Source organism: Caretta caretta, chromosome 19 (assembly GCF_965140235.1).
Source record: "Caretta caretta isolate rCarCar2 chromosome 19, rCarCar1.hap1, whole genome shotgun sequence".
Classification (NCBI taxonomy): domain Eukaryota; kingdom Metazoa; phylum Chordata; order Testudines; family Cheloniidae; genus Caretta; species Caretta caretta.
Genome location: NC_134224.1, coordinates 12,211,619 through 12,239,553, shown reverse-complemented (window position 1 = coordinate 12,239,553; position 27,935 = coordinate 12,211,619). Strand labels below are relative to the sequence as shown.

General features: G+C 42.5%; 1 protein-coding gene across 2 annotated transcripts; it reads left to right on the top strand.

The window, feature by feature from the left end:
• The first annotated feature begins 47 nt into the window (after positions 1–47).
• On the top strand, positions 48–27,931 carry YTHDF2 (YTH N6-methyladenosine RNA binding protein F2). Of its 2 annotated transcripts, XM_048826140.2 has the most exons (6): positions 48–360; positions 786–810; positions 1,446–1,525; positions 7,579–9,165; positions 11,775–11,860; positions 27,015–27,931. In XM_048826140.2, the coding sequence occupies exons 1-5, from the start codon at positions 334–336 to the stop codon at positions 11,829–11,831; spliced, it is 1,776 nt and encodes a 591-aa protein (XP_048682097.1). In that variant the 5' UTR covers positions 48–333; the 3' UTR covers positions 11,832–11,860; positions 27,015–27,931. The 2 variants fall into 2 exon arrangements, with proteins under 2 accessions (XP_048682097.1, XP_048682098.1); XM_048826141.2 differs by lacking the exon at positions 11,775–11,860 and having other exon boundaries at positions 52–360.
• Positions 27,932–27,935: the final 4 nt, after the last annotated feature.

The window sequence follows — 27,935 nt, the reverse complement described above, 5'->3', positions numbered from 1 at the left end:
GCGGCCCGCCATGCACCGCGCTTCCTCTCTCGCCATTGTGCCTCGGAGTGGAGCGCGCGCTGCCCCTCGTGACGCCCGGACGGTGTCAGCTCGAGGCAGGCGGCCCCGGCCATAGACGCTGGCGGAAGGGGCGAGGAGCTGGCTAGAGCGTCGCTCGAGCAGGCAGCCGCAGAGCCGCGGGCGGGCGAGTCAGAGTCCGCCAGGAAGCCGAGCCGCGCGGTTCCTGCGCCCCGCTCCCCGGACAAAGCCGCCGCCGAGACCCGCCCGCCGCCGCCCCCGCCCGCCCGCGAGAGCCCGGACCCCGCCCCCGCCGCGAGGAGCCCGATCGGAGCCATGTCGGCCAGCAGCCTCCTGGAGCAGGTACCGGCCGCCGCGCGCCGGCCTCCCCGGGCCGCGCTCGCGGGAGGGAGCTGGGAAAGGCCCCGGTTTCGGGCCTAGCTCCGGCGGGGCGGCGTTGGCTTCCCCCAGCCCTGCGGCGGTTCAGGGCCGCGCCGGCTCTTGGGCGAGGGCGGGGAGGCTGCGGCCAGGCCGCGCTGGGGTTGGGTCCGGCTGGGCCTCCCCTGCCCGCCAGGCTCCAGGCCTGGCTTCGCCGCCCGGACACGGGGCGCCGCCGCTCGGGCCCGGCCAACCCCCGCGTCCCGCCCGGTTCCCCCCCCCTCACCTTGGCGCTTCCTCAGCTCCCGCCCGCCGGGGTCTGCGGCGCCCGGTGCTTCTTCCCCGGGCTCACCGCTCTTCCCTCCTCTCTCTTCCATGTCTCGTCGCGCCGCCGCCTGCCGCCGCTCCAGAGACCTAAGGGCCAAGGCAACAAAGGTGAGAGGCAGCCGGGCCCCTGGGGACGTGGGTGGGCGTGGATTTTATTTCTGTAGGAGCAGGGGAATAGCGGATCCCTGGGTTGGGGGGCAGAGTAAAGCGGGGGACTGGAGGCAGCGTGTGGGACTGTCTGGGGCTCCCATGGCGGCCTAGCTGCAGGAGGACAGGATTTTGCTGGGTGGAGGTGTGAGAATATAGGGGATTCCCTGGAGCACGGAAAATGGGGATATTAAAGGGAAATAGGAGTGGGAAGTGAAGTTCTTTTGGGAGCTCAGCATTAGGATACAAGAATTTCTCTAGGAATCTTCTCTCTATGTTGCCTCCCGGTGAGTTTATGTATTGGAGCTGTCTGCAGACCATGTCTGGGAAGCTATACAGCCGAAGTAATTGTGTCAGTGAATCAGGAAAATTAGATTAGCTTCCACTGTGGGTCGGAGGAAATTTCCTTTGGAGGACCATGCTGGTGTGTGTGAGACCTTGCCCTCAGTAATGTGGCTCAGCTGGCAACATTTGGAACCAGTGAGACATTTTTGTATTCTAACATAGGTTGTTTTGTCACCTAAATACTTTTAGGTTAATACGTGTACTTGTTTGAATTGTGGAGTTCTTTGTAAGGGTATGAATTTTGTTCTTAGTGCAAAATGGATCTGTGCATCAGAAGGATGGGTTAAATGATGATGACTTTGAACCCTACTTGAGTCCTCAGGCCAGGCCGGTGAGTACTACAAAGCTTCTCTCTTTAGTTAAGGGGTAGGGTGTGCCAAGCAATTACATAATTTTCTGTCAGTGACTGATTAAAATGAATTTTTCTTTGGTTTTTCTTTGTTGTTTTTAAGTCCTCTCCTCTACCCCATATTGTTTTTTGACATTTGCTAGCTTTTTATGGCTATTAAAATAATACTCTATTTCGTCAGTAAATAGGTAGTACTGTGATTAGAAAACACTGGTAATTAGTTCTCATTAATTGATTAAATATTTGTATTTAGGTGTAGGGCTGCTACAATGAATATTGTTTGTTTTTTTGTATTTAGGTGTAGGGCTGCTACAATGAATATTGATTGTTTTTTTTTAACAGCAAGAATTAAAAAAAATACCTTGGGGTTGGGGAACAAACATAAGGGTAAGAAGCTCCTTAACACTTTTGCAACTTATTTGGGTTGCACTGATGTAGCTGTGGGCAGAATTTGACCCCAAAAATATTTATCCTGAACATAAAATGTTGTGCTTCTGATGAAGCTAGAAGTAGTAAAAGGAATTCATAAATCTTGTGATCATTTCTGATCTTTCAGTTTTACTCTTAAGACATGTCACTTCCTTACTCATTTCTGGTTGATTATACAATATGAGTGAGTATATTATATGGCAACGTGAAATATCTCGGTAAAATGTGGTAATGTTCTAGAGGCTTGTTTCAGAGAGGATATTATCAGTGTTATTTTTTTTCCAAGCAAACTGGAAAATCCATGAAGTTTTGCTCTATTTTTTACAAAAACCAGAATAGGTGGTTTGGTAAATGAAAAGGCACTAGCAAACGAAACCTTAGCTTTAATTAGAAACTGAGCTGTAAAGGCTGCAGTCAAATCTGAAATTGTCACTACCAGAGACTTCACCACTCTTTTTGTATTTTTGATACTAGCGTCTTTCTTAAAGACAATTTATACTGTTAATCCTGTTAAATGAGTATTGTGTGACATACATAAAAGATGAAGGAATATGGCAGACTTAAGGCAGTGTAAGTTCAGTTATGGTAGGTATACATATTGTTAAGATGTATCGGTGACCTTTTCAGTTAATCCCAGTTCATCTTTTCTCTCATAGTTCAGGTAAAAATAGCCAATAAATTGTTGCATTTCTCAATTCATTTCATAGAATATCAGGGTTGGAAGGGACCCCAGAAGGTCATCTAGTCCAACCCCCTGCTCGAAGCAGGACCAATTCCCAGTTAAATCATCCCAGCCAGGGCTTTGTCAAGCCTGACCTTAAAAACCTCTAAGGAAGGAGATTCTACCACCTCCCTAGGTAACGCATTCCAGTGTTTCACCACCCTCTTAGTGAAAAAGTTTTTCCTAATATCCAATCTAAACCTCCCCCACTGCAACTTGAGACCATTACTCCTCGTTCTGTCATCTGCTACCATTGAGAACAGTCTAGAGCCATCCTCTTTGGAACCCCCTTTCAGGTAGTTGAAAGCAGCTATCAAATCCCCCCTCATTCTTCTCTTCTGCAGACTAAACAATCCCAGCTCCCTCAGCCTCTCCTCATAAGTCATGTGTTCTAGACCCCTAATCATTTTTGTTGCCCTTCGCTGGACTCTCTCCAATTTATCCACATCCTTCTTGTAGTGTGGGGCCCAAAACTGGACACAGTTCTCCAGATGAGGCCTCACCAATGTCGAATAGAGGGGAACGATCACGTCCCTCGATCTGCTCGCTATGCCCCTACTTATACATCCCAAAATGCCATTGGCCTTCTTGGCAACAAGGGCACACTGCTGACTCATATCCAGCTTCTCGTCCACTGTCACCCCTAGGTCCTTTTCCGCAGAACTGCTGCCTAGCCATTCGGTCCCTAGTCTGTAGCTGTGCATTGGGTTCTTCCGTCCTAAGTGCAGGACCCTGCACTTATCCTTATTGAACCTCATCAGATTTCTTTTGGCCCAATCCTCCAATTTGTCTAGGTCCTTCTGTATCCTATCCCTCCCCTCCAGCGTATCTACCACTCCTCCCAGTTTAGTATCATCCGCAAATTTGCTGAGAGTGCAATCCATTTAGTTTTGTCAGCCATGTTTTTATAGTTGGAGTTTTTTCAGTGATACCCATTTCATTGGCACCTGTTGTGAGAATTCTAAATAGGCTTCTTATCTTTGTTTAATTTGCAACAAGTATGACACTTTTCTAACAGCTCCTTGTTTGTTTTTTTATTATTTAATCAGTCCCTGTCCTCCCTTGCCTCTAATGAACTTAATTGCTATTGTTAGCAGCCTACCTGGTTGGTAAGATCACTTAGGAGTCTAGTTCTCTGGAAAAGTGCAGACCTAGTTCAGAATCTGTGTAGACCGTGTCTAGGTTCTTTTGCAGAGTCCTAGATAAAGATAGCTGTGTCCGTGCCTACTTCATTTGGCACCTTTTGTTGTCATAGAAGTTGATACCACCAATTCTGAGAGGTTTTTGAACATTTAAAGAGACTTTCAATTTACAAGTTGCATTTCTATGTGAAATTACCTACTAACTAAACAGCTAAGTTTACTATATCTGACAATTTAGAAGAAAAACAGTATTTTTTTTAAAGTTTATTAGGAACATTTAATAAGCACTTTGTGAATAGTCACTCACTTCCCTCTTTGTGAAGGTATTTCACAAGAAACAGGGAAAACTGTGTTTTAGAACTACAGAAATTGGTAGGGGAATTCACTGGCTGGCATAATACTGGAAACTCTGAAACGGACTGAATTTCAAACTGATGGTGGTCCTCGAAATATTCAGCAAGAAAAATAAAAGATGAGACAAAATTGGTTAGCTCCAAATAAAATTGTCCCACTAGAATGATTTCCTTTCATTTCTCACTATGTTGTATAGTTTGTCACCTGCTCTCATATTTTCAGTTCATATAAGATGAGTGAAACCAACACACAGTCAGAGTTGACTGTGGCGCCCGTGAACAAATGGAACAGGCTGGTAGGAAAACAGTGTCAAGGTTCATTATCGGAAAATGGAGCAGAATTATATAAAACACTCGGAAATTAAATTGTTTGCTAACATAGTCAACTGCTTATGAGTAGGACTCCTAGAGGCTATGGTAATACAAATAATGCGGGGTGGCTGCATTTTGAAACTACATTCCAGCTAATATGTATAAAACATTAAGTAGCTAGATGACAAGGTGCATACTTTTTAATTCAGGAGCAAGTAGGAGCTGCCATTTTAGGAGCCACTATTAACTAATTTGGCAGTTTACTGAATCTCCTTAAATTTGACTAAGTTGCTTTGTATTCCGAATCTCAAATGTATGTAAGTGAGACTTAAACATTAAAAAAGGCTTTGGAACTCTAATCCCTGGGGAGAGGGATGCAGAGGAAGAGTGAGTCTGAGGGGGGGAATTTTCAAAAAGCATTAGTCATCCAGGGGAATTGTATGCTGGTTGAGTTCTGTTTGCATATTAATCAGTAACATTCTATCACTCAAGTTTGTGAGATATAGAAGCACTGGACTTCATGTTCAATAACGTATGCACATTGCTAGGATTTCGTCACTGAGCAGACAGACCTCTCTTCTTTGAATTTGCTGTTTTAACCCTTATTTTAATTTGTATGCTCATAGGTTTATTGTACAAATATAACTCTTCTGTACGACAGATTTAGACCGTATATCAGTCTATTCTGTAATCAGCCCTCCCCTGAAAATTATTTGAGACAAAACATAAGCGAATGGGTGAAAAGAGAATATGTTGATTTGATTAGGGACCACATTTGATCTGACAGTGTCACTTTTTTTGTGCACTGTATGGTAGAAATTGGTCAAGCCAAAGATCTCATCACCAGGATAGAATGGTTCCAAGCTTTAAATGTAGTCTTCGTTATATATTTGTAAGGTAATTTCCTTCTGAGTATTTTAAATTACCTGTGAAACTGGGGAGAGAGGCCTCTATCCTTTAAAGGGACATTGTATGATTTTTAGCGAACATCTTAAAAAATCCTTATTTATTTTACCCATTACACTGTAGGGCCCAGTCCTGCAACATCTCATTCACATAAATAGTCCTGTCAACTTAAGTAAAGACTGTTCACTGAGTTAGGTTTAGCAGGATCGAGCTCTTAAATGATTAGAACTGTTCATCCGAACACACTAACTGATAGACTCAAGGAACTCAATCTATTTAGCTTACCAAAGAAGAAAGTTTAGGGGTGAGTTGGTTAGTCTGTAATTATGTACGTAGGGAACAAATATTTAATAAGTGGCTCTTCAGTTTAGCCGAGATGTGTATAACGATCCAATGGCTTCAAGTTGAAGCTAGACAATTCAGACTTGAAATAAGCCATACATTTTTAACAGTGAGGGTAATTAACCATTGAAGCAACTTTCCAAGGGTCGTGGTGGATTGTCCATTACTGACCATTTTGAAATCACGATTGGGTCTTTCTCTAAAAAATCTGCTCTAGGATTTATTTTTGGGAAGTTCTATGGACTGTCATCCAGAAGGCCAGACTAGATGATGATGATGGTTCCTTCTGGTCTTGGAATCTCTGAATTCTCTTTTATTGTGCTGCTACTTTTTTTTCTTCTCAGCTGGGAAAATGAAAATAGACTAGTCAGATTACTGTTTTCAAGCAGTAGCAGGTGATATGATTGTTTGGTTGACAAGAACTTCAGAAGAATGTTTTTAAACAAAACCTGTCGCCATTGGAATCTTTACAATTAATTTTCTACTAATTTTAGATAAATTTCAGGCCAAATATAACCTGTTTTAATTTTGAGTCTAGGCAGCTTACTTTCGCTTAATTCAAAAAGAGATAGGGAGACAGAACCACTGTTCCTTTAGTGTGCCAGAGCTATCTTGAGCCTGCATAGGTTTTGATGCATATATGGCATGAAGTCCTTCAGGAACTGCACTTGGCACCCACAGGCATGATTCAGTGAAAAATGGAGTGGAGCCTAATGTAAGACAAGTTTTTAAACAGGAACGGAACCTGGCTTTCATCTAATCTGCATTGGATTGTCATGTAAATTGTCATGTAGCACTAAGACCTGTGTGTGTACAGGTTCAAATTACTGGATGATAAAACCCATTAGTGTTACTGCAAGAACTCCCTGGTGGTATGGTTTAAACGTGAAATGACAGATCTTCATGCAAGCAAGTCTTAGTGATGTCATTTCCTAATTGTAAAATTAGACATCCATGGTAGAATATAGGGGCTGTTTGGATGTAAACATCTAGAGTAGAAAACTCAGCAAGTTTTTCTTCCGAACCTGAAGTTGGTCTCTGTAGCTGTGCTGGAAAGGCCCCTCTGGAAAAGCTTTAGGTTTTCTTACGTTGTTTTAGTATGTCACTAATATGTGGCTGTAGCTCCAGAATAGTTTGAGTTTTGAGGATGATACAGTAATTTCCATGTTTGTTCTAAAGTTCTTGGGATATTTTTGGGTACTTTAATATTAACCTTTGGAGACATTTTTATGGATAATCAATTTGAGATAATTTCAATAGAAATAAATGTGGCCTTTAATAAAACTGTTTAAGGAGTTGTTCATAATTTTAATAGTGCTTTTTATTGGTCCCTTTTTTCCTGTATCCCTTTCTTCTCCCCCCCCCCAAAGAAAACAAACCCCACCAACCATGCAGATTATAAAATGCCCCCCCCCCCCCCCCCCCCGAAAAAAAACAACCTTAAAACCCACTGCATCAGGCAGGTATTAAATGAAGGTATTCTTTGTAGTCTAGATAAAATGTTGAACAGCTCCAAAGCATTTTGCTCATGCTGTAAAAGCCGTGCCCAGTTCCACATGGTGCATCTGCAAATTTAATGCTTCTACATTTTGGGATGAATAGTGTCTTAAATCTTTATATTTAATCTTTCTGGCAATGAAACTGTTTTAATACACCTTTGACAGAGGATACATTTGAAAGCTATGAATCCTATTTACTGAAAGCTTTGAATGTGTTTGAACAGCTGAGGTAGAAGGGTGGGGCATGAGAAGAGAATAAAAGGGTTTTTATTCCAGGCCCCTTGATGGTTCTGCTTATTCTAACTATTCAGTGCTTATTTTTGTTTTGCAGAATAATGCATACACTGCAATGTCTGACTCCTACTTGCCAAGCTACTACAGTCCATCCATTGGATTCTCCTACTCGTTAGGCGAAGCTGCCTGGTCTACAGGAGGTGACCCGCCCATGCCCTACTTAACATCCTATGGACAGCTAAGCAATGGGGAGCCTCACTTTCTCCCAGATGCAATGTTTGGGCAGCCAGGGGCCCTTGGCAGCACTCCGTTTCTTGGGCAGCATGGCTTTAACTTCTTTCCAAGTGGAATTGACTTTTCAGCTTGGGGGAATAACAGTTCTCAGGGACAGTCCACTCAAAGCTCTGGATATAGTAGCAATTATGCTTATGCACCAAGCTCACTGGGTGGAGCCATGATTGATGGACAGTCTGCTTTTGCCAATGAGACTCTGAATAAGGCTCCTGGCATGAATACCATAGACCAAGGCATGGCAGCACTGAAGCTGGGCAGCACAGATGTTGCAAGCAATGTCCCAAAAGTTGTTGGCTCCGCTGTTGGTAGCGGGTCCATTACCAGTAATATCGTGGCATCTAACAGTTTGCCTCCTGCTACCATTGCTCCTCCGAAACCGACATCATGGGCTGATATTGCTAGCAAACCTGCAAAACAGCAGCCCAAGCTGAAGACCAAGAATGGCATTGCAGGGTCAAGTCTCCCACCGCCTCCAATAAAACATAACATGGATATTGGAACTTGGGATAACAAAGGGTCGGTAGCAAAAGCGCCTTCCCAGGCTTTAGTTCAGAATATTGGTCAGCAGCCAACCCAGGTGTCCCCTCAACCAGTGGGCCAACAGATCAATAACAGCCCACCAGTGGCACAGGCTTCCCCAGGGCAACAGCCGCAGCCACTGCCCCCACCACCACCACAGCCAGCCCAGCTACCGGTGCAGCAACAGGCAGCTCAGCCAACCCGCTGGGTTGCACCTCGTAACCGTGGCAATGGGTTTGGTCAAAACGGAGTGGATGGTAATGGAGTGGGACAGTCTCAAGCCAGTTCTGGTTCTGTTCCTTTGGAACCGCACCCAGTGTTGGAGAAGTTGAGGTCCATCAATAACTACAACCCCAAGGATTTTGACTGGAACCCAAAACATGGCCGGGTTTTCATCATTAAGAGTTACTCTGAGGACGATATCCACCGTTCCATTAAATATAACATCTGGTGCAGTACAGAGCATGGCAACAAGAGACTGGATGCTGCTTATCGCTCCATGAACGGGAAAGGCCCCGTTTACTTACTGTTCAGTGTCAACGGCAGTGGTCACTTCTGTGGAGTGGCAGAAATGAAATCTGCTGTGGACTACAACACATGTGCAGGTGTGTGGTCCCAGGACAAATGGAAGGGACGTTTTGATGTCAGGTGGATTTTTGTGAAGGACGTTCCCAACAGCCAGCTGCGGCACATCCGCCTAGAGAATAACGAGAATAAACCAGTGACCAACTCCAGGGACACTCAGGAAGTGCCTCTGGAAAAGGCTAAGCAGGTGTTGAAAATCATTGCCACCTACAAGCACACCACCTCCATTTTTGATGACTTCTCACACTATGAGAAACGCCAGGAGGAGGAGGAAAATGTTAAAAAGGTAACCTGCCTACCTGTCTTCAGGAATTTTGTGGGATGGGGAAGCATAGAGAAGCTAGGTGGTACAATGGACTGATGAAGTAACCTGGAGACTTGAGCTCATAAAGTGAGTTTGAGGTCTCACTTTAGTTCCTAGCTAATCAGTTCCCCACATCATGAACCCACTATCTAGTATGGCAGCTCCTGCTCTGGATGGGACCAAGAGTAGGAGGGAGTTGTACAGAACAGTGCTGATGTTCTGGTGGAGCTGTGTGGGGAAACATGTGTGGCACCTGCCTGCGCTAACCTAGATGCTAGTCAGTGCTTCAAGTCAAACTTTTTTCTGAGTATCAAATTCACCTGATTAAAAAAATAAAATTGATCAGTGTTGTCAAGACTCCTCTTTGACAAGTATATGCTCTACAATAAGAGTGGCAATTGATTAATATATGATGATGTAACACATCAATGAGGAATCTTAGTTGTCAAAACATTCTTACCAGTGGAGTTAAAAGTACCATCCATACTGAAATTAGATGGCAATTTAGTGGCCTTGATTTTTAGTTTGATACAAATCAGGGTGTTGAACTTGCCTGTGGATGACTCCCTCCCCTTAGGGATATAACTCTTATTTGATCCAAAACACTAAATAGAAATTAGCAGCAGCTCCTAGTTTGTTGCCAAGTTTTGTAAGGCTCTCTTTAGTTCCAGCAACAGGGAATCCTCCACCTGGTATTTGAAGAGATAAAAACATAAGCTGCAAACAATTCAGTGTGACAATCATGGAACAAAAAATTAAACAGTGCACATCTTTTCAAGTACAACATTTTAATGTTTAGTATCAGGGGATAACCATGTTAGCCTGTATCCACAAAAACAACAAGGAGTCCGGTGGCACCTTAAAGACTAACGGATTTATTTGAGCATAAGCTTTCGTGAGTAAAAACCCCACTTCTTCAGATGCATCTGAAGAAGTGGGGTTTTTACCCATGAAAGCTTATGCTCAAATAAATCCGTTAAGTCTTTAAGGTGCCACCGGACTCCTTGTTGTTTTTAATGTTTGTTACTAGTATACAGAGATGGGATACCAAACGTGACTAGCATTTAGCAGAAAACCTGTAAGTCTGTGTGGGAACGCATTGGAATAGTTATATTGACATTATGTGAACTTGGCCAGACTTGATGGCAGCTTGAAGGTTCTGGGTGATTTCAGGTCCTAAAAGCTGCCATGTCATTTGAGGCCCAGAATGCAGCAACCAGACTGTTTTAACTTGCAGCAGAGGGAGAAGTTAAGTAATTTGATCACTGAAGTGCGGGATGGAGATCTTCAGGAACTGGGATTCCTAGTACATTTCACACTTGATGTGTGCAGAGCAGCAGAATTTGCAGTGCAAGGAAAGGTCACATCTTGGGGAAGGGAGGCAGCTGAAGAGTGTGAAGGGCTGTGATGAACCCAGCAGAGAATTGAGAACAAATGCAAAGGTGCAGAAAGTTCCCCGCAAACAGATTTGAAAACTTGTTAGATTTTTAAAGTTAGTAAAAATGTTAAATTGTAACTTACTAATGGTCCATACAAGAAGCATCTTAAAAAATTAAATTGGTTTAAATCTCAACTTCAGTTTTTTTAAAATGTATTTGCAGTTTCTTTCCCCTACTTCCTTCAAAAACAGTTCCCATGAGAGTTACTAGTGACACAGAATGCTAAGAGCCAAAATGGCAGCTGAAAAAGATGTTTAGAGCATTGGAGATTGCTTTTGGCATTACATTTGAGTTAGCTTAGTGTACCAGTCCAGTAGAAAAGTGGTTAAGGAAATTATTTCCTCTCTCTTTGTGTGAGAACGTAAATACGTATTTCTGAAATTCATAGGCAAGGAATGAACTCCGTTAGGTTGAGAAGTCAGTATGTTTGCTTTTTATTACTGGCTCATTTTCTTATGGTATATGCTCTGGGTCCCAGCCCTATAATGTCTGGTATGGAGGAAGTGACTTAGCCTGTCATTTTCAGTACGGTATCTCAGGGGCAGCTTGACCTTTCGGATCACTTTCTGATGTGGCCTTGAAAATCTTTAGGTTTTCCTGCAGTTACTGTTTCATCACTTCAGTGAGAACCAGCAGACTTTGATTCCTGGCTTCCAGTTTTGTTGTGCATTAATAAAATGGGTACTTGTGTTTCTGCCATGTGACTATTGTTGGCAAAAGCAAATCTTGTGTGTGCAGCATTCTGTGAGCACCTCAGCTGGCCACCTGAAAAGGATTCACATACCAATTTAAAACACTGCCCCAACAGCAGTTAATGATGCAGACTGCCTGTCCATGGTCTGTTAGATTTCTTTTGTACTGGAGAAACCCCATTGCTAAAGGCTCTTTGTCTCTGCAGTCACAGTCAGTGGAAGATGGTGGTATGTACATGTTCTGCATTCTTGTTCCTTGAAGCTTAAACATCTCCAAGTTTGGCTGATGCGTAGCTTTTAACAAGCTTAAAACTGTTTCATTTGGTTTCAAACTTAGCCAAGGCTGTTCTATTACAGTCGTTTCTGCAGAGCAGCTTGTACAGAGTGACTGATGAATGTACTCTCTCCTAACCCTCTCAAAATTCTGGGGTCTCCCTGTGTTTTCTTTCCTGTTTCTCAGGTTATCCCTTTAAGAATGCCTGCATTCAAGATATATGGGAGTGACAGATTTCTTTAGAGCACTGTGTAGCATATCTAAACAGGCATGTAAGTGTTTACTTTGGTGTTCATGCTATGTCCTTTCACTTATAAAGGGAGGTTAAAAGGCTGAGTTTGTCTAAATCTATTACAAACAGACCACTGGGCCTTTTCTGCTGCATGTACATTCTTATGCTGGTCTCCACTTCTTCTCTGTCCTTAGTTAGATTTTTGTTCTGTGTTTTCCAATCCAGAATTAGATTTTCCTTCAAACCGTTCGATGTTCTCCTATCCAAGACTGCTGAAGCTGATAGCCAAAATAGTCCTTCTCAAGCTGGCTTCAGGCTTCTCAAGACCCTTGACAATTGCTCCCAAAGTAAATTCTGTCACTGACTGCTGCAGTGTGTGGACTGCTTTATTTTATATTTTAAAACTCGTAGTAACCCTTTGTTTCTAGAAGGTGTTGCATTGACTTCAGTGAAGTGGTCCTGCATATTTAGTAAGGAAATCTTATGAGATTCTGCAAAAAGAAAAGGAGGACTTGTGGCACCTTAGCGACTAACAAACTTGAGCATAAGCTTTCATGAGATTCTGCTTACATTGGAATGGCAGCACCTTGTGTAATCCAGACTCAAAAGCAGTGGAGGTAAAATCATGAGTGCTCTCTAAAGAATTGCAGTGGCTCTCGGCTTTATGACTCTGTTCTGTTGCCTTGGCATTATGAATTCCATGTGAACAGTGCACACATTCTGTGGACTTTAGAAAGGAGTTTGCATAAAGATTTGCATTCTCCAGTTCCAGTGGCAATGCGTGTTGTAATGTGCTTCCTTCAATATTGGTAAAGGTACTTTTCAGAAGGTAAGAATCAAGCTTGTATTGAGTCCAAAAGAACTGAAGAATTGATTTGGGTGTCAGGGTGTATGTATCAGAATCTCAAAACAGGAACATAGGATTTTCCAAATGGATCATTATTTCCTGAAGTGTATTATCTTTTCTCATTGGTTGACACCTGATGCTTTGGAGGAATATTAAACCTCCTTTAAAATACTGAGTGGTAAATGTCACTGCCAGTTTGAGGGATGCAATTTATGGAGAAACAACTAAATGTTGAATCTGCATTTACTAACCTGGGGTTTTTTTATGGTCACTTTTAAAGCACTGGTCTCTTTGTTTAACGTAGTTTGTATTTCTTTGGTTTTGTAGTTGGCTGGGGAAGGGGGAGGGAAAGTATTTTCCAAAGATTGGTGGAGAGCCTCATGATTCTGTTACTCTTCTCTTGCCTAATGCCTGTTGTGTTCAAACCATTCTGAGTAAACAAAGAGCTAGAACTTCCTTCTTTGTTTGCTTGAGTATTGCAGTTCATGATGTAAAGTAACTTTGCTTGCACTGACATGGCTCCTTGCATCCAGAGGTCATAAGATTACCGACTGTACTTGTACTAAAACCCCTAAAAAACCTGGCCACTATGAGGTCAATTGATCGGTGTGCCAGTGCTGAATATCCTTGCTATGACCCTTAAAGTTCTGAAATGCACATCTCAGTTTCAGCCTTCTCTAAATAGTGTGCTAGTTAACATATTTGCAATGATACAATGATAGAGGAAATGGATAAACTGCTCTGCTTGTCTCAGTACCTACCTGCTGATGTGTAATATTTTGCATTTATTATGCCTTTTATCCAACCTAAAGGCACTTCATTGAAACTGATAAATGAGCCTCATTCTGTATTCTGTGGGGTTTTTTAAGAGGGAAATCTTATGGCTCTTTATTGTATGCTCTAATCCATAAACATGCTTCCTCCTGTAGAAAAAGGGAGTCTTTCCTCTGCTGTACACTAAGAATAGCCAGAAGTGATCTTAGTACAAACAAAATGGAAGTTAGATTGGGAAAAGTAATCCAGGTCTCATATCTACAATGACACAGAGGCCTGGTCTACACCTAAAACTTAGGTTGACTGAGCTACATTGCTCAGGGCTGTGAAAAAATGTGCATCCTGCATGACATAGCTAGGTTGACATAACCCCCTGTGTAGATGCAGCTGGGTTGATGGAAGACTCCTTCCAAGGGGATGGATATACGATGGTGATGGAAAGACCCCTTCTGTCGTTGTAGCAAATGTCCATGCCACAACGGTGTAGTGCAGTGCTGCAGCTGTGCCACGGTAGTGCTTATAGCATAGATGTACTCTGAGTTCTAGCAAGTTAATAAATCTCATTAAGCTACAAGATTTAATGGCTGTTAAAGTCAACTGGTAGCTTGTGAAGCTGATCCCTAGAAGTTGTCAAGATGAGAAGTTTAAAATTTTCTTTAGGATTGGTAATCGGATTAAGAGCCTTTCACCTCTAGGTCAGCAGGTCAAATGCAGTACATGTGAGTAACCAAAAGGTATTACCCTCTAGCAGGGAATGGCCTACATGAAATGAGTTAATCTCAGGCCATTTTCCAGTGAGCTGATTGCTTAATCACAACTGGTACCCTCACTGGCAGCCTCAGTGAAGAGACCAAGGAAATTGACCATTGTTGTGCTGGAGGTGATCTCTCCAGAACAGTGCAGGGGTACACTGGCAAGGGACAGTTTGCAGAAGACTTTCTTTTCTAACTCAGTGTTGTCTTTGTCCGTATTGATCAAAGTAAACTTAAGGGAATTGAAACATATCAATATATCAAATGATCTTATTTGGCATTTGTGTTTAACAAACATTAAGCTGCGTGCTTCAGCTGTTAATACCACAGTGAACTAAAATGAAAGCCTTTTTAATGTAGCGTGTCAGATTTTTTTCCCCCTCTCCCAATAATTCAAGTTAAAGGTGCTGCTGTTTAGGGTTTGTGTAGTTGTTCTTTGAATATTTTTGGGATGCTTTAGGAAGAGGATTCCCCAGAAACTTCATGAGATTTTGATACATGGCGGGAAAATGCAAAAAATGTTGGTAGCTAAACACCACTGTGGTTGATAGCCCACTGGTGGAGGGCAGTGTTACAGAACTCTAGGTAATTTAGCTGTAATAATCTGAGAAGCAGCAGTTTCTCAAGGAAAGTTATGTTTTTCTGAAGCTAAATGTCGGTTGTCTATTTTGTTTTCTGAAGCTCAGTGCCGCTCAGCAGATACAGTATTCTCTTGCCTGCTTTTTCTACCTAGTGAAGACTTGTAATTGGTCAGGTGACACTACTTAAGCTGATTAGTATCTAGGAAGAACTAGGAAAGTATTAGTGTGTGAACACATGAACCTCCTGTATTCAGAGTTTTAGTAGGTTTAGCTTTACATGAGCTATTTGCCTCAGTGCAAGGGGATGAACTAGATGAATGACCTCTTTAGGTCCCTTCCAGCTCTACATTTCTATTTGTTCTTAGAATATATTCCCGCAACCTTTTTCTGTCTGACAGGTCACTTTTTTTGCTTTGTCTCTTTTATATAAGGTATCCGGTGACAAGTATTAATTTAAGAGGATTCTTTTGGTACTTTTATTTTGTCATTGTATGAGCATATTCGCTTCAGTTATTAGAACCCTGCCTTATTTTCTAAAATGTACTGTTGTACTTAGTAGTAATAGTAAGTCTTACAGCATTACAAGTTAAGCCAATTCCTCAGTGGCACAAAATTGGACAATTGTCTTGTAAAATAGTGCAACTGCACTTTTACTGCAGTAGAGTTGTCCAAGGAAGTCTCGGTTAACAAGAATTGTGGTTATGCAAGCTGATGACTAGACTAGGGAGTTGGTGGTTGCTCTTTCCAATGGGTAGCTGCCCGGCATGCTGCTTTTTAATTGAAGGATAAGTCATGTAATAATGCATTTGATCAGTTTAATAACAGCATTTGGGGGTTTTGTGAGCCATTCTATAGAGAGAACTCAAAATGTAGACAGCAATTCTAGTTTCATACTGTTAGAATTTCTTTATTAAAAGGGCAGTACTGAGCAGTTTTTTGAGTTAGCTGCTTTTCTATTGTTTGTAATAGAATTGCAAGATAGGAACTTGGGGGGGAATAAACTATAATTCCCTTCTCATCTATCCCGTATGTCTAATTGAGCTTGAAATTAAAAGGCATTTGTTTCCTTTTCTGTGTGCGCATCGGTGTTACTGATTGCTGTGCTCCCTGGCCTGTTTTGTCATTATAAGAAGGACAAAAGTGTAGGCCCTATATAAAGTGACTACCTTTAAGAATTTCTTGGCATCACAGTAGATCTTTAAGAGATTTAAAGCCCCGAGGATCATTCTTTCTAGAGTCTCATGTAACAGGTCAAATTTTGGCCCCAAACAGGTTGATACTGGGTATTAATATGTTTATAAGACAACACTGTGAAACTGTAAAGAACTAAGCAGGAATTCATATGTCTCAGCTACTGTTGCAGGGACATAAGATTCCCTTTTAAATACCTAGGAAATAGAGATTTGTAAACGGTAATAGGGAGTGTTGCCCTCCTTACTGGAGCTCATTAACTGAAATTTGGTATCGGCTGGTTAATGGAAGTGGGAGAAAGCATGGCCTGTTGTCTGTGACCTTATCTTAAAATGAATATTAAGCTCCTCTGGCTTACAGAATGAAGTACTTGTTGTCCAGGCTCCATGGGGGTGGATGTAGAGTTGTCCAGGCTTCAGTATTATTCAAACCTAGCTATCACGTTTGTATTGTATGACGATGAGTACAACAAATGCTTTATTAGCTTTGCATTAATTGAGATTCTGAATCCTTGAAGTGGGTGAACTTCCCTCTCCAGAACATCTTGTGGTTCAAATTTTGTGGTGCTAACACTTTGTCTACTATGTAGTCAGCCGAAGTCATCAGACCCATTTCATGTGACTGAGTGAGATTTGATCCCAAGTCTGCACCAAGGGTGCATTACTTCACTGTAACCATTGCAGATTAAAACTTAAGGATATACTATAATGTTGTATTCATTTAGATGGAATAAATGGTCCAACGGTGTTAACATAAACCAGTTACTGTCTAACATTAAACAGTGTTAAGCAAGGTCAGGGGTTTTATATACAAAGACTTTGTCGTGGTACTAAGTAAGCTCAATACACTATTTCTAAAAATCATTTAAACCTTTTATTAAAGTTAAAGAAGGAAAAACAGTCAAAGCATTTGAAATGTAAAGTCTTAAGACTTACATTTTAACATCCTGTGTCCCTTTCCCTTTAGCTGGAGAAAACGTATAGAAAGAAAAAACCCCTTGCTCAGTAGTCTTAGATAATATTAAAGACCGCAATAACTGTCCTTTTGGGGAAAAGAGAGGAAGTTAGTTGAGGTGGCTGGAGCTGTTGCTGTTGAAGTCTAATGCTCTTTCATCCCAGCGTGGCGGTTGAGATTCAGTTAGTCGGGAAAGGTAGGGAGCTCATCTGGGTCCCTCTGTCTGGCCTAGTCTGGTCAGAACATGTCTCAGAATCAGGGTGACAAAGGCCCTGGGTCCCTGGAGATGTTGGGGGTACCAGCCATCATGGTGAAGCTTCGTCCAGTAGCCAGTTTTTCTCCCCAAAATATTTAAGAACCCCAGAAGGGAGCGATGGGTGGAATAGCCCATTCCCTCTTAATTTTGTTTACCAATTAAACCTAGTTTCCAACACACCAATTTTGGTTCATTCATTTTTTGGTTCTACGATTTTTCTTGTTTACCAGGCATGATCTTAGCACAGTCCTCGAGTTATACCAAGTCTTTTTGTTTGGACTGACAGTTTTTCTATCTTCCATTTGCACCTTTTCACATTAACCCTTGTTTTACGTTATGGTGAATTTTTATGAACTTTCACATACTCTTTACTGTTAAGCCCTCAATTAAAGTAAATTTGTAATTGCAGTCATTACAACAATGTTCAAAGGAAGGTTCTTGGTAAATGACATTGACTTTATGAAAGCTGGGATGGGAGTCTTTAATGTATAAGTCAATGCAGAAAGTGTCTAATCCATACTCCTTGAAAGACCCAAGTAGGCAAACAGTCAAACTGCCCGGTAACCAAGTGAGATCCAATGCACAGGGCCAGCAAACTGAAAAAATAGTCCTTATTTCCTCATGTATGTAATGACATAAGAGCCAATATATACACAAGAATAACTGATGACGTAAGACTGGGGGCAAGGGAAGAAGACTGGACTTGCCAGTAGAAATTTTTTTCTGGGCCTCCCCAATAGCCACTTACAGGAGTATAGTTAGTTTCACTGCTGTTGCCCATAGTTTTCTGAGCAGTAATAAAGCTAAAGAGTTTCTTGTAAGTTTTATACTTGGCTGTTCAGGAAAGCTGTAGCACATAGTTACCAAATGGTCAGGGGAGAAGGAGGGTGTTGGGAATGTTATTGTTAACAGCTGGGTGTGGGAATAGGGAATCCTGTTTCCTTCACAGTATCTTGGAATGGAAGCTACAAGTGTATTTTGCCTATACACTAAAGCCAGGAAGGGATTCGGGTCCAAATACCATGCCCAGGTAGGAAGCCTAGTGGTACTTAATAGATGTGTCTGGAATCCCACTCAGAAGGCTCCCATAAGTTGTATTAACTTCCGATGGGTAAGATGTGCTGGTAAATTTTTCAAAGCTTAACTACCTGTGGTTTTTGTAGGGGATCTGAATGCTCATATTCACTGAAAAGGACCAACCAGCTCATTGTGATGTGGCTTTGGGTAGTTGGTGTCCAGTAGCATGTTTGCTTTAGGACCACATACCATTCTGTTTCCTGGGCAAGTTACACTCTTCAGGGCAGCTGCTTCCTGCAGGACAGTTCCTCTGTTTGCAGAAAGTGGACTTCTTGTTGCTTCAGAATGCATTTTTGATACGGAGTGTGAAGACCAGTAGAGTTCATCCTTTGCACTAGATTGCATCAGTTTTGGTGCTCCCTTGAAAGCTGGTCTTGGGGGATGGGATTTGAGCATGTCTGCCAGCCAGCTGACAAGCAGGAACAACTGACTGTGTAACTGCCGCTGCAGAAATAGAGGCCATCTTTCTAAGACTTCCATGAAGTCCCTCCCAACACCCTAGCTCCCAAGCTGGATGTTTGACATAGAAATGCAAGCTGTGGTTTAAAATCCACAGATCCTGTGGTGATTGGTGCTCTGTAAGGTTAGTCATGTTTTGGTTATAACCACTCTTGAAAGAGGACATCTTGCTGTTCCCTATTTACTCTTATGCCTTGATAACGGTTTGTTGTTTAGATACCAGAGCGATAGGCATCTTAGATAAAAATTAGGTGGTATGCTCAGTTTTTATGCTGAGGCAAGACCTTTCTAACTGCCAGGATGTGCAAACTCAGCCTGATATTGTGATTCGGCTTTTCAGTCTGTGATGTGGACCTGTTTGAGAGAGTCCCTCTTCTCCTATATCCTGCCGATGGATGCAGTTGTGGTTGCTGGAACACTTGTGTTGTCTGTGCATGTAATTCAGATTTCCAGGACTGATTACATAGCCTCCTTTGGCATATGATCCCACAGATGGGTCTCATTTTGCTTGCCCTCTGGTCAAGTTGTAAGGCTTTCTTGTTTAATCAAGATTTTGATTAAATTTTAATTTATCAGAGCAGGAGGAGTTCTAGCATGGGGTTATCAATGTGTCTAGTATATTTACTTTTTTGAATTTTAAGGAGCTCCTTTACAAGAGTGCTAAGTGCAGTGCAAAGTGATAAATAACTGAAAGTCAGCCATGGTCACAAACCAAGAGAAATCTGAAGACTGAATGGAGCTAGCATTTCTATTGGTGTAGGTTAGGATAGGATGCAGCTCTTTCCTCTGCAGTTGTATTGGCTTTCCAATACCAATAGTAGTAAAATGTTTTGTATATAAACTGAGCATTTTAAGACTCAGAAGCCGCACAGGGAGCGGATAAGCATAGTAACAAGGTGCTGTTTTAGTAAGTTGTTTGTGCTGGCCATAACCACATTTTAAGCTGATCTTGTTGGAAAGGCTGGCAGTATACAGATAGAGGGAAAATATAATTGATAGAAACATCACTCTTATTTCTAATTTATGCCACCACAAGTCAAATTGACTTCTGACTTGACTTTTGGCAGCCCTGAAACTGTATTAGTTTGGTTGGTTAGGATTGAATATGATCTGACATGAGAGGTGTCAAATGGTTTATTTCCAAGTGAACAAAATGATTCTAGATTTTAAAAAATCCCTGTCGTTCCAGCAAACGTTATTGAAGATGGGGCTGAATTCTGCTGTTGGGCAAGGTGCACATCTCCCATTGATCTCTGCTGCAGTTACATGCACATATCTAGAGGACCTAACTTAGTCATCCGTGCATATGACCTTAGAGGAAGGAGAATGGTCTAATGTAAAGGTTTTCCAATTTCCATAATGCGGCCCAGAGCCTAAAAGTTTCAAGTCTCACCACTTCTTCCACTCAGGCATACAAAACACCCTTGTGCTCATTACAGCAGTTGGTTATATGGAAAAACATTGGGAAAGTAATGTGTGTTGAAATCAGACCAACCCACCACCAAGTGCGCCAGACACACTTGGCAATCACTGGCTTGGTGGGGAGGGCATGAAACTAGTAGTTTCTGCTGCGGGTTCTATCCCTATTTGTAACCTTAGATAGATCTTTCTCCAGCTGTCAAGTGGGAATAATACTGGCCTACCTCACAGGAGTGTTGAGGGCAAGTGCTGCTTGTAAATCAATGTGAGAACCTCTGAGAGGTGCTATACAAGAGCATAGTATTTGCATCTATGTATCATAGTCCTTTCTAATGTGCCATTCATCATAATATGTAGGTGCTAGTTATAAGCTTTCAGGTAAGTGTTTTAATCTTCTGTCAGGATTGGCTCCCAAGCTGTGTGACTGGAAACTGCATCCTCTTATCAGATTACTGCACTACACTCATTCATTAAGTAGTGTCACAAGCCAGCTTGTGACATCACGGCTTCCACCCTATAACTGTGGTGACCTGGCTAAAATTAATTATGCAGAATAATCACAAAGGGCTTCCAATTACACATTCTAGCCTTGTCTGGAATGGAGAATTTTGATGCAACTCTCTTGGATACCTGTAAACCCAGCATGTCCACGCACATGCTTGCAAAAGTGCATAGGTGTCTTTTCCACTTGACCGGAGAAAGGATAAATTTCTTGTTATCTGCCATGTTGCTCAGTACTGTGTACAGTTAGTCCCCCCCATTGTAGTCCCACAGTGCTCTTACCACTCCTTCACTGACACTTTAGCTCTGGCTTTTCCTGGTCTGTCCTCGATCTCATCTTCCATTTTTCTTTATGCTTGAGCCAACCTTTGTTGATCAAGGGAAACTTTAATAAAACACAATGTGGATTTTTTTTGTCATCCAGGGATTCATATGTCAAAGGGTAGAATCATGGTTATTACCTGCAGAAACACATGCCCCACATCCTTTTCCTGGGATTTTGCATGGCTGTGTGGGTGTTATCTTAGCAGTATCCCCCACACTCCTGAGAGCTCAGGGAAAACAAGAATAGAGATGTTGTGGGTGCACAGCACTTAACCCCTGCCTCTGACCCCAGAAAATCTACCTACCTCTCTCTTGTGGTCCAGCACTCACTTGTAACTCCTGCAGAGCAAGATATCTCTCCAGGGAGGTGGGTCGGGCCAGGTGGGGGTGTCCCACTGCATTGGATGAGGGCATGGACAATGTTGGACTGTATAGAGGGGACATCATCTCTAGGCCAAGGCCTCTTTCCTAGAAGGAAAAGCAAGAGAAACTGCTCCTTCAGCTACAAACAAAAGCACAGGGAAAAAAACCTGCCATGAATGAAGAGAATGAAATCATGCCCCGTATCTCCTTCAGCACTGAGAGCAGTGCTCATATTAACACACACTGGGCTTTCAGACCACAAGTGGTTGCACTGGAGTAAAAGGAAACTGCTCGCTTTCCCTCCATGACATATGCATGGATGAGAGCATAAACCCAGATCCTTGTGCCATGCAGGGAAGAGTCACTTGCAGCAGGCAACAGAACGAGCCAAAAATCTGAACAGGGACAAATAGACTCCCTACACCATTCCTTTAGGAGGAACTCTTCTTCCCCCCCCACCCCCAAATATTCTGTGAAGCTGCAATAGTGGGGAAAGTACTGGGGTTACTCTGCGCCAGAGTGCGGCACTAGTTCTTCAAGCCTCTTCAGGTTATTATGCTGAATATTTAGTTGAGAGAAACTTGCAGTATGGTCCCCCATCCTGAAATTAAACAGTTTGTTTCTAGTCTCCTTCCTCCAGTCTCTTGCCTTTTTCCAGTTTGTATGGAGGATCCATTTCTGAGAATCTTCTTGGGTTGGGTTATCCTTTGTTCCTGCATTCTGCGACTTTTTGCTCCATCTCCTGTGCCATTCAAAAAAAAACTAGATAAGTTCATGGAGGGTAGGTCCATCAGTGACTATTAGCCAGGATGGGCACAGATGGTGTCCCTAGCCTCTGTTTGCCAGAAGCTGGGAATGGGTGACAGGGGTTGGATTGCTTGATCACCTGTTCTGTTCATTCCCTCTGGGGCACCTGGCATTGGCCACTGTTGGAAGACAGGATACTGGGCTAGATGGACCGTTGGTCTGACCCAGTATGGCTGTGCTTATGTTCTTATTCCTCTTAGACCCCTAGTCTTCCTTTCCTTGTGCCATGCTTTGGCCTTTGGAGCAGCTTTACTTTCACAGAAGGGGAAGGAGAAAGCAACTAATTAAACCCATGGTTCGGGATCTGTCTGGTCAGCTAATCAGTTGAAGTGATCAGCAGGGACTGCAGCCACCATCTGCAGGACAAGATGGGGCTATCACTTGAAGCTAGAATGGGGGAGGAGGAGGGCAGTTCTAAGGCAGTGTATTCCTGCAGCTAGCTTAAAACCCATCTGTGCCTGAGAAGGTGGAGTTTAGTTCATGCAGTTGTGGCCTCTTCCTGAGTGGGTGTGGCATATTGCCATCTGTCCTTGGTTACTGAACCTTGCTGTATACAGAACCAGGAGGCAGGGAAGGAATAAGACCTGGCAACTTCTTTTTGATTTGCAGCTTCCCCCAGACATATGGCTTTATTATTTATTTGTACTGTGGTGCCAAGGGATCAAAACTGCTTTGGATATCCATTGTGGTACTTGATTTCTGCTGTTTTCAGTTCTGTTCAGTTTGTATGGCAGATATTCATGAACAGAATTTGCTCCACCTTAGCCTAATTTTCATCTAAAAGGCAACGTGTAAGTATCCAGGGCTATCTCTCAAATGTCCTGTAGAGAAAGGGAAGTGTGGTTGACTAGGCCTATTGTGAGGAAGAAGCTTTAAAACTGAAGCAGCGTTCCACTTACTGTATCCTTGGCTGGTGGGGGTAGGAAATGTATTGTTTCCAATTGGCGCTTAGTCCACACCTGCACAGGAAACTTCCACTAGTTATCCAGGCAGAACTCGCTGTGTAGACGCTCTTATTCCAGTGTAAGGGTGGTTTGGTTAGATTTAGATTAAACCTTTTTCCAAGCGACATAAACTAAATCAGAAAAGGCCCCCTTGTACCAGAATGTGGCTGTGTCTACACTGTGGAGGTTATGCCAGCATAGCCTCCTAGTGTCAAGACAGACTACGGCAGAAGGAGTTTTCCTGTCAGTGCAGAACACCACCTCCCCAGATGACATGAGCTACATCGATGGAAAGACTCTTCTGTCAACATAGCTGTGTTTTGTTGGCATAACTGTGTGGGTCAGGGGTGTGGTTTTTCACATGCCTAACCAACGTAGCTATGCCAATAAAACTTTTTTCAGTGTAGACCGAGCCTAAGCTTCTCCACACAGGGAGTTATACTGGGGTACAAAAGCTTGAGGCTCATGAGACACCTGTAACTGTCATTTTCCAGTTGTTACTGGGCAATGGCAATGGTTAATTTTTCCCAGTGCTGAGGGTAGAAACTGGATCCAAAAATGGTTTCAGCGAGGGCCAATCTTTTCAATGAACTTCAAGCAAGAGATCACCGAGAATGACTAGGTGGAGAAAAGGGGGCAATCAGTAACTGAATGTGGGCATCATTGTTCATGCAGAGCTCATCTGACACATTTTTGGTCTTTTTATTGACATTGCATGTTAAATTGTCAGGGACGTTTAATCAAGGCTTTGAGTCAATTTAAGGTAGCATCTCTCTCCAGCTTGCTTTTTTAACCCTTTGTGGCAAGCTGGACTCAAGTGCTGTGGCAAAGCCCCTTGATTATGAAGTAACACGGGGAAATTTTGCAGCCGCTGCATTTAACATTTAAAAAGTTAATGAATCCAACATGAAAACAAACTATATCAATGCAGTAGCTGCTGAGGTTTCTTTGATATGAAATTCAATGTAATTTACTCTCTTCCACTCTTTTGTTTTTCAATATGCTGTCGATTTTTATCCTGACAGTGCATAATTGTAGTGTAGTAGTTGTCAAGGGGAAGTTGGGGGTTTTGGCAGCTGGGTAGGGGACTGTTAAGGCATTGGCACCTGGAGAACTATAGGAGGTAGTTTGGGATTTTGGAATAACTACCTGCTTCTGTTAAAATGATCAGCGTTGAAATAGTTGACATTTCTACTGTCCCAGATTGAGGTCAATAAAAGGAGATTTTGGAACAAATTGATAAATTAAACAGTAATAAGTCACCAAGACCAGATGGTAGTCACTCAAGGGACTGGGTGGCGATCAAATATGAAATTGCAGAACTACTAACTGATGTATAACCTATCGCTTTAAATCAGTCTCTGTACCAGAAGATTGGAGGGAAGCTAATGTGACACCAATTTAAAAAAAAATACTCCAGAGGTGATCCTGGCAATTACAGGCCAGTAAGCCTAACTTCAGTACCAGACAAATGGTCTGAAACTAGAGTAAAGAGCAAAGTTATCAAACACATAGATGAATGCAATATGTTGGGGAACAGTCAACACTGCATTTATAAAGGGAAATCATGCCTTATCAATGTATTAGAATTTTTTGAGAGGGTCAACAAACGTGGACAAGGGTGATGCAATCCATATGGTATACTTGAACTTTCAGAAAGCCTTTGACAGGGTCCCTTGCCAAAAGCTCTTAAGCAAAGTGAGCAGTCATGGGATAAGAGGGAAGTCTCTATCAAGGATCAGTAACTGATCAAAATAGAAAACAAAGGGTAGGAATAAATGGTCAGTGCTCACAAGGGAGAGAGAAATAGTGGGATCTCCCAAGGATCTGTATGGAGAGACCTGTGCTCCTCAACGTATTCACAAATCTGGAAAAAGGGGCGAACAATGAGGTGGCAAAACTCAGGATAGTTAAGTCCAAAGCTGACTAATGCGTTACAAAGGGATCTCGCTAAGCTGGGAGACTGGACGATAAAACAGCAGGTGAAATTCATTGGTTGCAAAATAATGCACATTGGAAAACATAATCCCAGCTATACATACAAAATGATGGGGTCTAAATTAGCTGCTCTCACGTAAGAAAGAGATTTGGGAAGTCATTGTGGGTAATTCTGAGTCAAAAAAGCAAACCATTTTGGGACCATTAGGAAAGGAATAGATCACAATGCTATTATATTAAATCCATGATCTGTCCACACCGTGAATACTGTCTGCAGTTCTGGTCACCTCATCTCAAAAAAGATATGTTAGAATTGGAAAAGGTGCAGAGAAGGGCAACAAATGACTAGACATATTGAACAGCTTCCCTAGGAGGAGACATTAAAAAGACTGGTCAGCTTAGAAGAGAGGTGACTAAGCAGGGATATGACCGCGGTCTATCAAATCATAAGTTCATGGAGGACAGGTCCATCAATGGCTATTAGCCAAGATGGTCAGGGACACAAACCCATGCTGTGGGTGTAAACCCCCAACCTCCAGAAGCTGGGACTGGATGACGGGATGGATCACTCAAAATTGCCTTGTTCTGTTCATTCCCTCTGAAGCATCTGGCGCTGGACGCTGTCAGAAAAAGGGTACTGAGCTAGATGGAACATTGGTCTGACACAGCACGGCTGTTCTTATGTGTTGCCATCTTTAGGTTTCAGTGCTTACCAGTCCATTCAGTGCATGGAGCCATTCGCACTTCTTTTGTACTGTCTGCCTTGAAAAAGTGAAGTGTGAACCAATAGGGTGTCAGCCTGAGTCTGCCGTTTTTTGCTGTCATGTTGGTTAGAAGCATTGGTGTTTAAAATGAAGGGTTGTACCCTGGATCACCAGTCTTCGTGAAGCATGAATTCTGTGGTGGTAGAACTCACAGGGGCTTGGTTTTATAGCCCTGAGCAAGCAACTTCTCAGTGCCGAGTTCACTGAGGGACTGAACACAGTTTTCAGTTTCTCTTCTCCTGTTCTCACTAGACATAAATGACTACCTGATCTCCTTCACGAAATGGACCCCTGCTACGAATTCACTCTTGAAAGCACCTGAATCACTCCTTTACCAGGGCAGGTTCACTCCTCCTCCCCACTGTTACCTACTCAGTCTCTAGACTGGTTTCTAGCCTGATAGGATTGAGAACTGGAGGCAGGTCTCTTGGGAACTGCTTTCCAAAGATCTATTTACAGGAATGGGGAAGAGAGCCCTGCTTCACCCCACCAGTGAGGCACTGGAAACCCTCACTGGTAACTAGCACAGTGGCTGCCTCTACCTGGCCCCCCAGACTGTGTCCAACCAGTTAATTGACATAACATTAGCAGTGAATAGTTTATTTCACTAGCTCTTCACTGGCTGCCCTTTTTTTCCCTCCTCTCCTTGTTTGTGTCCCACTTCCCTTCATTATACTTGGCAGGCTGTACAAAACTGGGGGAATCTGAGCAGGTTGTATCTGTTAGAGCTGTTTTTTAATTAATTAGACTGGTAGGACCTCTGCTCTTGCTATCTGCAAAAGATGTTGCTGGGGCTAGGGAGAGGAAAGGAGCAGGGTGTGGTGGGAGGGGTTGTGGTGGCAACTGCTATTATAAAGGGGAAATGCCAAGAACTGGGAGGCATCACACGATACAATGTAAGTACATTGTCATACTAGCCATGTGCAGCTGCCCTCTTAAAATGAGCTCCTACTCCTTGAACAGAAACTGACTGTTTCTCAGATTCAACTTAATTATAAGGGACTTCTCCTGTCGTAAACCAGACTGTCCACATTAATATTTAGTGGTCTAACACCCCTCAGGGAAGGTTTTAGGAATACCTAATCTCGCTTCAGTGTGGGGAGGTGAACTGGGTGATGTTTTGACATCCATTCCAGCCCTGTGTTTTGAGATGTGTATGAGATGATAGTGAACAAAATCCTCTTGACCATGGAAGTTTTGCAAGAGTTGCCCTAAACTAACCACCTTCTCTTTCCTCCTGCAGGAACGCCAAGGCCGTGTCAAGTAAAACGCTACCCTTCCCACAGAGACTGCAGCAGAGGTTGCATCCGGGATATCTTTCAAAAAGAGAGAGAGGAGAAAAAAGAACACCCCAGAGAGAATTAGGACTTCTTTTCTTAATTTCATTGACTTTAAAACAAAAACTTACAAACTTGCAGTTTAAAAAAAAAAGTGTTGGAATGTCACAAGAGACATAGGACTAAAAAAAACAAAAACAAAAAAAATCCCTTCTAGGTAGAGTATAGGTAAAAACTGTCCCCTTTCTTTTGGCTTTGGTTGTGATTTCAGAGCATATGCTTTGTTTTTTGTCTTTTTACTATGTTTTCCGGATTTGAAAGTCCATAAGTGGCATATGCCTTTTTTCTCTAATTTTTAAACCCTGCTGCATCCCTTTCTTCCACTTCCCTCGCGCCTCCTTTCCCCCAGTTTTGACATTTGCACTTGGAACACCGAGTTGTGACTTTTTTTGGACATCTGCCGCAGAACATGGAAGAACTGTTTTTTCCTTGGAGTGGAAGAGGAGGAATTTTATGAAAAATTTGGGTTTATTTGCCTGGAAGAATCGAATGGAAATTATTGCCAAGGTTGCATCTAAGGGTGGTTTGTTTTCCTCTGACCCTTTGTTACTCAAAAGTCAAGTACTAGGAGTCCTAAGAAATGTTCTGTTCTTGTGCATTATATGGATTACAGATTAAGTCTGGATTAATTTGATTTAAAGGCTGAGAACAGTGGTAAAAACTTGTTTTGTTTACAGGAACATGAATTTTGAACGAAAAATATTGTAAAATGTGTAGTGAATGTTTCTTCAGTTTCTTGTTAAGCCAATGAGGAATGGGCATTGCCTTTCTTTTCACCATTAATCACTTCTCAATAATAAACGTGAGATCCTGTTGAGCATCACTTC

Bases quoted from the DNA above. Each gene is read 5' to 3' on its own strand.
- YTHDF2 (XM_048826140.2), top strand. From the start codon at position 334: ATGTCGGCCAGCAGCCTCCTGGAGCAG. The intron at 361-785 runs GTACCGGCCGCC...CCGCCGCTCCAG, and splicing joins CCAGCAGCCTCCTGGAGCAG to AGACCTAAGGGCCAAGGCAA. The intron at 811-1,445 runs GTGAGAGGCAGC...TTTTGTTCTTAG, and splicing joins TAAGGGCCAAGGCAACAAAG to TGCAAAATGGATCTGTGCAT.